At 47.5% G+C, this 14557-nt stretch overlaps 1 protein-coding gene across 4 annotated transcripts in view; it reads right to left on the bottom strand.

Annotated features, from left to right (window-relative positions):
- TPR (translocated promoter region, nuclear basket protein) overlaps positions 1-2344 on the bottom strand; it is a 2097972-nt gene extending 2095628 nt beyond the window's left edge. For all 4 annotated transcript variants that reach the window (XM_069641376.1, XM_069641377.1, XM_069641375.1 and 1 more), the window contains exon 1: positions 2158-2344. In XM_069641376.1, the coding sequence (XP_069497477.1) occupies positions 2158-2308 (151 nt within the window). In that variant the 5' untranslated portion in view covers positions 2309-2344. The remainder of the gene's footprint in view (positions 1-2157) is intronic.
- Between the last annotated feature and the right edge of the window lie 12213 nt (positions 2345-14557).

The raw sequence follows: 14557 nt of genomic DNA on the forward strand, positions 1-14557 counted from the left end.
CAGTAATAGTAGTAGTTTCTTCCTGTGGTACTACATGTACTGGTCGGGAAACAAAAAAAAAAAGCTGTGTGGGTGAAAGCTGGAGCACACGGTTCTACCCATCTGTTATTTTTTGTTGCGACTAATATTTTGGGGGCATTTCGTTTTTTTTGGTAGTTAAAGTGGCCGATACACTGCTTTTCTGTAGAGGTGCATGCATCATCCAATTAATTTCACAATATCTGATGGAGTCGTCAGGCTAAAACATTCCAACAGAATAGCTATAATAGAATAGAAGAGCAAGTTCCGGTAAATTTTGCAAGTTTTCCCCTTGTCATCACCATAGCTTGACCACTTAATTGTCCTGTCCAAGTCATATAGTGTTGCATTTAAAAAAAAAAAACCTACATTTGTTTTTCCTACAGTAAGCCCTACTTTTTTTTTTTTTAAACGCAATCTGTTCACACAAGAGAAAGACCACCAACCAGCCATAACCAACCCAAAAATCACCACCAGAACAGCCAAACCCTCCTCCACTCCACCTTCCAGGGGGCACCAAAGGTAACCCAGCAATACTAGACCCTTATTCCGTTAAGTGAAATACATAACATCCTCCAGGCTTCAACCTCACAGAACCTTAGGTACACTAATTGAGTTATTAATTCCCCGGTCTTCTCATGTTTCTCTGGGCAGCCCCTTTGCTTATAAACCAACTTGTCATACTCCAGCCACACTTGAACATTCTGTGTTGAATGAGTTTTTAAGAACCTACTTGTCTGGTACATGTGAAGAGTTATCAAAAACAAAATAGCATGTCTATGCGGGTCATATTTCACACATTTAGTAATTAGATGTGTTTACATGACAAGGAGATTTTTAAAATTGGTCATTTGTTCCTTCATAGAGGGAATTGTGAAAGTTGCACACCACATCCCATTAACCTTTCGACATGCCACACACAAAGGACACGACTTCCCATCATAAGGTATACACAATGCAGTGACCAGAACCACCACAAGGCAAAGACACAAAGTAATACAAGTCACAACAATCACACCACAGAAGCCAAAACACTGACCCACTGAAGAAAACATTCAAACCTACCATAACAGATGAACTTGGCGTAGGAACAGGTGTACCAAACTCTTGAGTAAAACCAAGCCACATCCAGGAGAACTACACGACAAGAGCACACAGAAAGCTCACCCTGCTGACAAAGCCTGGTTGCTGGTAGTTGTACAACAGTAATCCTACACTGCTCCAACTACCAAACACCATTCTCTTGCAGATCCATACTTGCCAACCCTACAGATTTAGGCAGTGGGCTACTGCTTTTTAAGCAGTCCTACCGCCTACAGATTTCAGTGACAGATCCTACTGCTTTTTACAGTGGCAAGTAATTTATGTGACTCTAAGGCAGGCTCCAGGACAAGGCATGCAACACTTTACCCTGTCTATATGGTGGACTGGTAGGTAATTACTTTGATTGGGCTCAGACCAATCCACTGACCTGACAGCTAGCTACTTGACTCTGTCCTGCACCCTTAGGTGAACCACCAGTGAAGGCAAGTGGCAGAGTCCGCCTATCAGACTGAGGGGGGTATCAGTCGCCATGTCATTCAGTGTTCAACTTGCAATAAATACGTACTGCCACTGCAGAGCAGTGGCAAATGTTGCCTAACAGCTCTGTGTGATTACATTCTGTGAAGTTAGGTAATTGAATTTGGTGTTAAGTCACCACTCAGAATAATACATTTTTTACATTTCAACATCTTTCCATCTTGTGCGGTTTGATGGGTTATGTATTTTAAAATGCTTCAATGGTGCCAACAATGTATGTTTTGTATTTTCCTGTGATGTCATTGTTATGGGAATTCTTTTTTAAACTTGAAAAATCATCTTTTTGGTCACAGAATGTTGGTAAATATGCAGATCCCAGAACACCACGAGAGCATGCAAATTGCAACAGTGAGATCTGGCAACCCAATAACAAAGATACAAAGAGAAAAATGTGAGAACGTCAAAAAGTGCCATTTCAAACGTATATGCTACATTTAAAAACAATGCCCATGCTGCAATTTTCTGACCAATGTGCCAGAGAAGGAGAGGGAACATTCCCAAACACACACGTGAGCACAGTGCCTAGAAGAGATTATGTTGCTGCCACTACGCTCTCACCACTGTCCACGCGGCTCTTCTCGTGTCTTGCACGCAACGCCTCGATCTCGCTCTGCTGGTCGGAGAGAAACTTCTCAAGCTTGCCCTGGACTCCTTTGGGCAGCTTCGTTAGCTCGGCGCGCTCCAAAACCTGCTGCAGCACCGCCGCCATCTTTCCTTCAAACACCGCAGGAAGTAAAGCGAAGTTAGCGGGAGCAGTAGAAATAAGCAAAGTGCTCTGGCCAATAGAGCCAGGGCCGGGCTGACAAGGCGCGTGGCACGCCGGGAAGTGAAGTACGTTCGACCTCGTCTACTGCGCATGTGTTTGTCAAAAAGCACTTTATTCGTGTTAGAACTAGAGCGTTCCTTATCTCTCTATCCCGTGTTCCCTGTCTATTAGGTTGATCTTTATTTCAAATTTTTTTTCTAATCTAGAGGCTCGTATTCTTACCGTACAATTCCCATTACTAGGGTGCTCTCAGCTTGTAATTGTGTCTTTCTTTATGTTGTCCTGTACTAAGACTATATGAAATCCACTGTCCTGTCAGAAACCAAGAAGTAAACTTGGAAGTGGCTGAAAGTATTGAAACGGCTGCAACACTGTGATACACGCAACGAAACCATTTAGTAATAGAAGTAATTCACACAGTGTTGATTTGTGAACCGGTGCACAACCTCATATTCACCTCCACTGCAATGTTCCCCCTTCGGCTGCTTTTGAAGAGCATTCACCCCGTAGTCATGATTAAACAGAAGTCACAGAACTCCAAGACTTACATCACACAACCAACCTATCCATCTTCCTTCAACCTTCCAACAACAGGGTGGTGCACTGCTCAGCATCCCACCAATCTTACCCAACTACTCTCAACACTGCCATAGCTCTTGTTACAGGTCTGCGGCAGCATTCGGAATCCCCGAGAGCCCCCTCCTGCCCACAAACACAGGCAGACGCTGGTGTGTTCGGTTCGGGCTCCCCGGTCGCTCTGTGGCAGCCAGGAACGCCCCTTTTATTTGTAGGGCACGCACCAGAGTGCAACATCACTCCGCCGCGTGCTGGTATCATTAAAGGGGCAGCACCACACCCCTCCTTTTTCATAACAACAACAATGAACAAAGGGTCACTACTTACTAAAACATCTAACACACTGCAAACCCAAAACCACAAAACCCCTTTAATCGTAACCACCCTGGTTCCTGGTATCAACTGTCGGTTCCCCGGATGTTGCTCCCAGGCTGGTACAAGAGGGAAGACCCCATATTCTAGTAACGCCAGCATCCATTGCTCAATCCTCACTAGTGGCTTGGAGCCTGCCAGGATGGGCAAAAGAGGCTTGTGGTCTGTGACAACCGTCACTAGTCTCCCCAGCACATACAGCCTGAAGTGTCGACAGCCCCATAGGACCGCCAAGGCCTCCCGATCAAATTGGGAATATCTTTGTTCAGTTTCCGACAGGGCTTTGCTGGCGTATGCAACTGGACGGACACCCACATTAGCGTCAACCTGGGTGAGTACAGTACCCAGACCGAACAGGCTGGCATCAACCACGATCTCCGATTGAATGGCAGGGTCGAAAAAGGGCACGGTATCCTCTGCAGTCAGGGCACCTTTTATGTCCTCAAATGCAGCCTGCTCCAGTGGCCCCCACTACCAGGTGATATCCTTTTTGGTGAGGGCTCGCAGTGGCTCCAACTGAAACGCCAGGTTCTTCATGAACCGGCCACAGTAAGTGACCATCCTGAGAAAACTCTTCACCTCCAAGACGTTCTCAGGTGGTCATGCCTCCATTATGTCCTTCACTTTTCTGGGGTCAGGTGGCACACCGCCCCCTTAAACACGAAGCCAAAGAATTTGATCGTGGTCTTGAGGAACTCACATTTGTCTCGGTGTAAAGTTAAGCTCAGGGACTGGAGCCGCTCAAATGTCTTTGCCAGCTTGTTAAGATGTTCCACCTCAGACTTGGCAAACACTAAAATGTCATCACTTATATTGAGTATCCCATCCATGTCAGCGAGGGCCCAACGGATGATGTTCTGGAACACCTTGGCTGCGGATGACACTGCAAAGCTCTGCCTCTTGTAGCGGTACAAACCACGATGGGGGGTGAACGTGGTAATGTACCGTGATTCAGGGTGCAGCACCACCTGGTGGTATCAAGCCCTTCAATCCAGCTTTGAAAAGAAGCGGGCTGTCATAAATCTCCCCCCGTCTCACCTGGGATCGCTTCTTGCTCTGTTCCGCGGGAGGATTCCTCTTGTGGACGGATCGGGTCTTCTATAGACTCGCTCGAGTCTCGTCCGGCTGCAGAGCGCATTCAGAGTTCCGGGAAGGCCGCTGTTCCAGGATGTCCAGGAAAGTAGGTAGCGGTCGCAAAGAATGGGGATTCCAGGAGTCAAATAGAGGGAAAGGGAGAAGGAAGGAAACCAGGATCTTGGATAGAAGATTCGCCGAACAGCACACACACGTCAAGTCACTACCTAATGATAGCGTTGAGACGCGTGGGGGCATGGCCAATTTATAGGACGTGCCGTGTGCGACGTGAAAGCTGGTGTGAGGCAAGTCGCTTGTTGCGGCCATGTTTGGAGTAACAAGGAATACAAGCCCCGGCGTGATAAGGACCAGTTCCTTGGCTTCCTTGTGAATGTTGATGAAAGTCTGTATCCAAGAGTCGAGAGTAGGTACTGGAGTGGGATGTGGAAGAACAGAAGGTAAAACGGATGGGTGAAAACCTTGACTGCAATAGAAAGGGCTGACCTTGAGTGTCGAGTGGTCGGAATTGTTCTAGGCAAACTCGGTCAGGGGTATGAGGAGAGACCAGTCATCCTGAACCTTGGTGGCAAAACAACGAAGATATTGCTCCAGAGTTTGATTTACACGTTCCGTGGCTCCGTTGGTTTGTGGGTGATAACCTGATGAGAGAGCGCATTGGATCCCTAGAATACGACAGAGATGTTTCCAGAATTGTGAGACATATTGAGGTCTTCAGTCCGATATGATCTTGGAAGGAAGTCCATGGAGACGGAAAATATGTTCCAGGAAGATTCCAGCAAGTTCTGATGAGGATGGTAGTTTATACACAGGCGTGAAATGAGCCATATGGGTGAACATGTCTATGGTTACCATGATGGTCGTGTACCCTCGGGAAAGTGGTAACTCCACAATGAAATCTGTAGCAATAAACTCCCATGGTCTTGTTGGCAGCGATGGTTGCAGTATAAGACCCGCCGGTCTCTTGTTATCTTGTTTGTTTTGACTGCAGACAGTACAAGCCTTGACGTACTGTTGTACGTCGGTCTTCATTTGAGGCCACCAAAACTGTCTTTGTAAAAGACGAAGGGTGTTAGTTATACCACGATGACCGGAGTGAGGGGTATTATGGCAGAGGTTTATTACCTTGTGTTGTAATTTCTGCGTAGGAATGACCAGTGCATTGTCCTTGAATAGATATTCTTCCTTGACTCTTAGATTCCATGGATTCTTCCTTGAAATTTCCTTCCAGAGGTCAGAGGACTGGGTTTGCGCTCGGATTTCTTACAGGAGGTTGATTGCTTGAGCTACAAAGATAGTTTGGGGAAACATCTTAGGATAGGCCTTGTCCTCAGTGGCTGCGTAGTCTGAACGTCGAGATAAGGCGTCAACAATCATGTCTTGTGATCAGGGAACGTGAGTGATTTGGAACTGGTATTGGGCAAAGAAGTAGACCCAACGGGCCTGACGACTGTTCCTGCACTCCAAAGACTGTAGAATTTGGAGATCCCGATGATCTGTGCGGACCTGAACTGGATATCTAGCACCCAGAAGTAGGTGTCGCCATTCAGTGAAGGCTTGGCGGATGGCCAAGAGTTTCTTTTCCAGGACGGAATAGTGAGTCTCACTGGGGGTCAGGATTCGTGAAAGGTAAGCAATGGGGTGTTCCAGTCCATCCTCAAGTTCCTGTTTCAAGACCGCCCCTATGGCGTAGTTAGAGGCATCCGTTTCCACTACAAATGGGCGATTTGTGTCAGGCTGGGTCAGGATGGGGGCTTGTGTGATCTCTGTCTTCAATCGTTGGAATGCTTTATCTTGCGATGTAGACCAGATAAAAGGGGTGTCCTTCTTCAATAGAGCTACGATAGGCTGAACAATCTCAGAAAAGGTAGAAATAAACTTCCGGTAGAAGTTGGTGAGCCCCAGGAAGGAGTGGGAGCGGGCCAAGCCAGTATGGCCTTTACCTTCGAAGGGTCCATGCCAATTCCTTCTGGGCTAAGGATGAATCCTAGGTAGTGAACAGAAGTAACGTGGAACAAGCATTCTTCGGGTTTGGCTAACAGTTTGTTTTCACAAAGTCGTTGTAGTACTGCCTTTACGTGTTCTTCATGTTTTAGAGGATCTTTGGAAAAAATCAATATGTCATCCAGATAGACAATGACGAAGAGGAACAACATATCAGAGAAAACCCTGTCCATAAAACACTGAAAGACTGTGGGAGCATTGGCTAGTCCAAAAGGCATGAATAGGTATTCAAAGTGACCAAAGGGTGTTCTAAAGGCTGTCTTCCATTCGTCCCCTTTCCGGATTCGAATTAAATGGTAGGCACCCCAGAGATCCAGCTTTGTGAAAATTACGGCTCCTCTCACAGCTTCCAGGATATCCGAAATCAGGGGCAGTGGGTATCGATCTTTGAGGGTGCATTGGTTTAAGCCTCAATAGTCGAGGCAAGGTCTGAGTTCCTTGGTGTCTTTCTTGGGAACGAAGATCAACGAAGCACCCGCTGGAGATTTCGAGGGTCTTATGGTGCCGTTTTCAAGATTGGTGTCGAGGTATTCCCGAAGGGTCTTTTTCTCAGGTTCGGAAAGGATGAACATTCGGCCGAAGGGAATTACAGCTGAGGGATCTGTATCTATGGCACAGTCTTAAGGCCTGTGAGGGGGTAATGCTTGGACTATGGCGGTAGAAAATACATCAGTAAACTCCTAATAGGACTCTGGAACTTGTATGATATTGGAAACCATGAGCGGTGTTTCTTGGTCTCTTGGACTTTAGGAGTTATCAAGGAAGGGTCCAGGGATAGACTGTGAGACATACAGAACTCTGAGCCCAGGAATAAGGATCCTGCTGTCTAATTGATATAAAGATTGTGCTTCTGTAACCAGGGCATACCCAAAACCATGGGGTAATGGGCTGACTTAATGATGTCCAATGTAATCCGCTCTTGATGATGATTTATGGAAAGTTGGATCTCTTTAGTCTGCAGACTTATGCGTCCTGAAGAGAGGGGTCTTCCGTCAATTGCTTCCATCGGCTGCATGGTGTTTTGTGTCTGGTACGGAATATGATGACTAACAACCCAGTCTTGATCAATGAAAATTCCCATAGCTCTGCAGTCCACCAAGGCCACAATGGGATAGGTCTTGTCTTTGGAGGGCGAGAGGAAGGCCTGTAGTATCACCAAACTATTTTGTCCAGGAGAGTTCAAGGATGGAATTGATGTGGAGCAAACATCTCTCTCCTGACACCTCGCTCCATCTAGGATTGGGAGCTGGCATTTCCCGAACGCCGTGGAGGGGCTAGAGGGCATTCTCTAATAAGATGTTTATCCAAGGCACAATACATGCACAGGCCTGTGTGGATCCTTCTCATCCTTTCTTGAGGGGAAATAGGCCCACGGAAGGCTCCGATTTGCATGGGTTCCGGATCTGTGTCAGGGGTTGGGTCAGAATCGGTTTTAACAGAGGTCTCAAGTGAATTCTTTTGAAAAGGTGTCTTGGTCTTTCTCCTTTCAGCCTTTCTTTCCTGGATTCGAAAGTCTATCTGCAGGGCTAGATCCATAAGAGCCTGGAAGGAACTAGGACGAGCCACCCGGGCTAATTCATCCTTAATGTCCTCGTTTAGACCACTGCGAAATAGAGTGAAACTTGTTTCAGAGGACCAATCCGCTTCCTTGACCAGTTGTTTGAATCTAGTAACGTATGTTACCATATTCTGGGTAACCTGTCGGAAATCAAGTAAGCGTTCTTGAGCACTAAAAACCTGTTCTGGGCGGTCGAACATAGTCTTGAGTGCCTGAATGAATCCATCATAATCATCCAGGAGGGCATCCCCTGAGTTGACTAAGGGCGTAGCCCAGGTTAACGCATTCCCTGTGAGGTGCGAGATAATGAAGCCCACCTTTGCCCTAGAAGTTGAAAAATAATAGGGCTTAAAGGTAAAATGCACCAAGCAGGAATCCAGGAATCCACGTAAGGATTTTGCCGATCCATCATATTTGTCCACCACTCCACCAAGTAACACACTGTCCTTGTTAGCGGGGTCGCAAGACAAAACTAGCTGCTTTAGTGCAGCATTCTCAGCCTTTAAGTTCTGTACTTCAGTTGTGAGCTCTTGCATGCCACGCATAAGGTCCTGGACTGCTTTCTCCATAGCAGTATCAGTGTCGGTCGTTGGGCGTTTCAAACTGTCATAAATCTCCCCCTGTCTCATCTGGGATCGCTTCTTGCTCTGTTCCGCGGGAGGATTCCTCTTATGGACGGATCGGGTCTTCTATAGACTCGCTCGAGTCTCGTCCGGCTGCAGAGCGCATTCAGAGTTCCGGGAAGGCCGCTGTTCCAGGATGTCCAGGAAAGTAGGTAGCGGTCGCAAAGAATGGGGATTCCAGGAGTCAAATAGAGGGAAAGGGAGAAGGAAGGAAACCAGGATCTTGGATAGAAGATTCGCCGAACAGCACACACACGTCAAGTCACTACCTAATGATAGCGTTGAGACGCGTGGGGGCATGGCCAATTTATAGGACGTGCCGTGTGCGACGTGAAAGCTGGTGTGAGGCAAGTCGCTTGTTGCAGCCATGTTTGGAGTAACAAGGAATACAAGCCCCGGCGCGATAAGGACCAGGAGGTCCAGAAGGGGCAAGTTCTATGGGTCATGACAGCGGGCATCCTGCAGCTCCGTAATGATGTCATCAATGGTAGGCGTCAAGTGTCTTTCCCTCTTGATCGCTTTGTTGGGGAGCCGCATGTCTACACATATTCTGACCGAGTCAGGCTGCTTCAGCTTTCTCGCAATGACAATTGGGGATACCCATGGGGTCGGGCCCTCCACCTTTTCAATGATGTCAAGCCTGACGTGATTGTACAGTTCTTGGTCGACCAAGTCTCGCAAGTGGAATGGCACCCGTCAATGTTTCAGAGCAATCGTTTGGATTGACTCGTCTATGTGTAGTCTTATGGGTTCACCTGCCATTCGCCCAATCCCCTCAAACAGGCGGGAGTACTTGTCCATCAGCTTTTGGATGTCTTCCACACACACTGAGTGTCATGATCCCTGCTTCCAAGGGGTCAGGACTTGCCCCACGACCTTGGAAGCAGGCCCATAACTCTGATCCCAGGAATCAGCCAGTCCCGATTGGGACCTTTTGGACCTTATCCTGGCGTCAGTGGCGCCAGGCTCATGATGCTGACCGGTCCCAGCACTGGAAGCGCCGGGCTCATATCTCATATTAGGTAAGAGTGCTTGGTGGACCTACCTGTAGCAGACCATGCTGCTTACTTACCAGCTAACTGGTCTCCTGATCCTTCTCTGCCTGGGACTACTTTTCTGTCTGGGTGGAGCAGGAGCCACTCCCTGGAAGCAGAACACAGGAACTCTTCTAGAAATCTGGAACTCTTTTCTTACCTGGGTGGGGCCATGGAAGAAGACGCCTAAGCACTACAGAAGGCTATTTAAATCACACCCGATTGGTTTCACGTGCTTCGCGTTATTCTGCATCTGCAGCAGGACGCTCACCGTGTCAGCTCCAGGAAACCTCCAGCTCCAGATCCTGTGAATACGAAATAACCTGCTGGGATCCAACCGTCAGTCTTCTTCAGTCTTCTGCAGCTCCTGCAAGACAAGGGCACAGGTTAGGCTAAAGCAAAGGCAGCGAATCTACTTACCTAAATCCAACGGCAGCATCCGAAGCGCCTTTTTCTGCCTTTCTCTTCCGGCATCCGACATCTGCAAAGAGAAAGAACATCGGTCAGTAATATTTAACAACAGAGCCTGCTTACCTGTGTTACGCCCATACCAACTCAGCTCGCGCTGCATTCCGGCACCTGCAAGGCAAGATACTTCGGTTAGTAACGCTTAGTTACAAGACTGCTCACCTGTGTTACGTTTGCTTCCAATCTGTTCGCGTGGCTCCTCGGCACCTGCAAAGACAAAAGAGACATTACGGTGCATTGTACAGCGCCAGAACAGTCTTTCTAATTACGTGCCATTAGAAGGATAATCTTCATCGCCACAGCATCTGAAAAGGGAAAAGACATAGACTTTAAAGACTCAAGACTTTTGAAAGAGAAGAGAAAAATCTAAAAGGAACTTTATTACTTACAAGGCACGCTCGTGCATTAACGGCGTCTTCGCTCTCAGCAAATCCTCTGCTATCAAGAGGCAGAGCTCACATCCAGTGAAGCAACTGGACCCAGCGCCCCTGCACAAGACGCAGGATGGAGAGCCCGGCAATTACCTATATAAGGTAAGCGCAATATCAACCCAGTTCCACGGGGAAAGAAAGGGCGAGAGGGGCAAGGAACTTTCCAAACCTTCCAAACACTAATACCTTGGTTTACCCTTGCACACATCTCACTCTTCAGCTTAAACTGTCGGTGGGAAGGGGGCCCAGTCCGGGAGCAAAACGAACCCTGCGCCTAAGACTGAAGACAGTATCCTCGCCAGATCAAGACCTGCGCCTCCGGGGGAACCAGGTGAGCGTTACAGAACGCGAAGCCTTACCACATAATTCCCGCCCAGGCGCAATGGAAACCTCAGACACAGACCAGTTGGCCCAATTACTTGGGGAGTTGAGGGCGGAAGTACACGCTGCACGTCAGGAAACAAATGCCCTAAGGAGGGAGTTAGTGGTCTCCAAAGAGCGAACAGACGATTTGGCTAGACAATTGCTGCAAGCCCAAGCTGGACAAACTCCTCTACCAACCCCAAGTGGGGGCCACGCTCCTCCAGCTTCCTCAAATCCGGTGCAAATCAATCTACCAGGAAATATACCTTTGGCTCCGCCCGAACGCTTTTCAGGTGATCCGAAAAGGTTTCTTCAATCAATGTCGCTTGCACTTTTTGTGCAGACCCGCCGCTTTTCCAACGGACCAGGCTAAAGTGGCCTTCGTGCTCTCTTATCTCAGTGGCAGTGCCGCAGATTGGTCTGTTCCTTTAGTGTCTCAAGATGACCCCATTCTCCATAACTTCCAGGACTTCCAAGCCAGTATGGAGAAACTGTTTGCAAGGCACTATCAGGGACAGGCCTTGGACAATGAACTTCTTTCACTACGACAGGGCAATCAAGATCTTCTGACTTATATTGCATCATTTAACAGACTAGTGGTGGAAACCGGATGGCCGGAGGATAAGAGGATCACACTGTTTTACAGAGGTCTGCGTGGGGAATTAAAAGACGTTCTGGCTCAAGTGGTAAATCCTCCACAAGACTGTTCCGAATATATTGATCTGGTAGTGCAATTGGATCATCGTCTACAGAATCGGAAAGCCGATCGATCCAGATTTGAAACCCGACTTTTTTCAAGGCCACAAAGTTCTACGAAAGGAACTGATTCTGTGGAACCCATGCAAATAGGGGGTGTAAAAGGACCTTTAACCCAAAAGGAGAGAGAAAGGAGGAGACAACTGCAATTATGCCTCTATTGCGGAAACTCAGGGCACTTTCTTCGAGATTGTCCAGTGAAGCCCAAGAAGAAGATAGTAGGGGCGTCTGATAAAGGTACCGAGAATTCTGAGCCGGGAAACGACCTCGCCCGGCAAGTGTAGAGGTCGCTTGCCGAGCGTTAAAACCAGTTCTTTGACCTCGCATTTCATCATGCCCATGGTCCTCGTGAGTCCTGAACAACCTAATCGTATGCATGCCATTAAAGCATACATTGATAGTGCCGCAATCAGCAATTACTTGGACTGTGAACTGGCCGCCAGAATGAATCTATCTCTTTGTCCAAAGACGGTGAAAGACGTCATTACCACCGTGGATGGGACGGAAATAGCTTCCGGACCCGTAACTCACACCACCATGGAAGTAACGTTAGTAAGCCAAGATGGGCATCAAGAGAAGATCGTGTTTGATGTGATCAAGGCCCCGCAGTTTCAAGTCATCTTGGGAGTTCCTTGGTTGGAGAAACACAATCCTCAAATTGATTGGCGAGCAAAGACAATCCGGTTTCCAGAATGCGCTTCTACCTGCTACCCTCAGCCCTCCACCAAACTAGCTGCAACTGTTTCTGAGAGTCCACAACTGCCTCCTGTATACCAGGAATTCCAAGATGTCTTTCGGAAAGACCAAGCTAATTCTTTGCCTCCCCACAGATCATACGACTGTCAGATAGACCTGATTCCCGGATCCACTCCTCCGTGCAGTCGGATTTATGCCCTTACTGAACCTCAAAATCTCCACCTAAGGCAATATTTGGACCAGTACCTGGCTAATGGATTCATCCGTCCTTCGAAGTCCCCGGCCTCCTCAGCTCTGTTCTTCGTACCAAAAAAGGAGGGAGACTTAAGAACGTGTATAGACTACCGTGCCCTGAACCAGATTAAAATTAATAACAGGTATCCATTGCCATTGATCCCAGAACTACTTGACCAAGTCAAAAACGCCTGCATATATACTAAGTTGGACCTCAGAGGAGCCTACCATTTGGTGCGAATAAAGGAGGGCGATGAATGGAAGACGGCCTTTCGTACCAAGTATGGACTGTTCGAGTATCAAGTGATGCCTTTCGGGTTGTGTAACGCTCCGGCCGCATTCCAGTTCTTTATGAATGACGTGCTCCGTGAACTCATTGATGTGTGTGTAGTTGTATATATTGACGACATTCTGGTTTATTCATCCTCTGAGGCAGAACACCAAAAACACGTCACCGCAGTACTGGAGAGGCTCCGCAAACACAAACTTTTTGCAAAACTAGAGAAGTGCGTCTTTCATGTCACTGAGGTCGAATTTTTGGGATTTATTTTGTCACCTAACGGAGTTCACATGGACTCGAGGAAAGTAGACGCAATCATCAAGTGGCCCTCACCAACATCTGTAAAAGGGGTTCAAAGTATGTTGGGCTTCGCCAACTTCTATCGCAGGTTTATTCCAGACTTCTCTCGGGTAGTCCAACCCATTACAGCTCTCCTCAGAAAAAACAAACGTTTTGAATGGTCTACCGAGGCAGAACAAGCCTTTCAGGAGCTAAAGACTAAATTTACCTCCGCCCCGATTTTAAAACATCCCCGCCCGGAACTACCTTACATCGTCGAGACCGATGCCTCCAGCCTTGCTATGGGAGCAGTGCTTTCACAAAGAGATCCAGAAACCAACCAGTTGCACCCCGTGGCGTTTTGGTCTCGCAAATTATCAGCCCCAGAAATCACTTACACCATTACCGATAAGGAACTGTTGGCTATTAAGTTTGCCTTTAAGGCCTGGCCGCATTATCTCCTAGGAGCCCGACACAAAGTCACTGTCATTACTGACCATCGTAATCTACAGTATCTTAAATCAGCCAAAGCTCAATCCTCCAGACAACTTTGCTGGGCATTATTTTTTGCCGAATTTGATTTTATAATCACCTACCGACCAGGCAATAAGAATGGTAAAGCGGATGCCCTCTCTCGAATTGGAGTAGATGAACACATGGTTAACCCTGAGCTCGTACCTATTATTCCTGAACAAAGAATCCTGGGTCTGATCGGCATGCAATCCATTGAAGAAATTGAAGCCCAGGTTAAACAACTTGTAACTCCAACAGACATACAAAAATGGCAGCTTCAGGGGGAAGACTTCACAGTAAAGAACTACTTATTATACTTCAAGGAACGACTTTATCTACCCTGTACCAGCTTACAAAATCAAGTCATCTCTTGTTATCACAACTCCTTAATGGAAGGACACCCCGGTATGGCCAAGACCTCGGAAAAGGTCAAGCGTCACTTTTGGTGGCCATCTTGGAGAAAAGACATCAGAAACTTTGTCATGTCCTGTGGAGTGTGCGCCCAGAACAAGAGTCCTAAGGAAAAACCAGCAGGCCTCTTACAACCAATTGAAATCCCACCTCATCCCTGGCATACCCTTTCCATGGACTTTATCTCCGACTTACCTCCCTGTTCCGGATACAATACAATCCTGGTAATCGTAGACTTATTTTCAAAAATGGCACATTTCATCCCACTAAAGGGGTTACCGTCAGCAGCAATCCTGGCTTGAAAACATTGTTCGGTTGCATGGCTTTCCTTCAGTTTTAATCTCAGACAGAGGAAGTCAATTCATCTCCCACTTCTGGCGGAGTTGCTGTCGGTTGGCTCAAATTGATGTGAGGCTTTCCACCAGTCACCACCCACAAACAGATGGTCAGACCGAAAGGACCAATCAGACTTTGGAACAGTACCTACGCTGCATGCTGCAAC

Source organism: Ambystoma mexicanum, chromosome 1q (assembly GCF_040938575.1).
Source record: "Ambystoma mexicanum isolate Mex_15411 chromosome 1q, UKY_AmexF1_1, whole genome shotgun sequence".
Lineage (NCBI taxonomy): Eukaryota > Metazoa > Chordata > Amphibia > Caudata > Ambystomatidae > Ambystoma > Ambystoma mexicanum.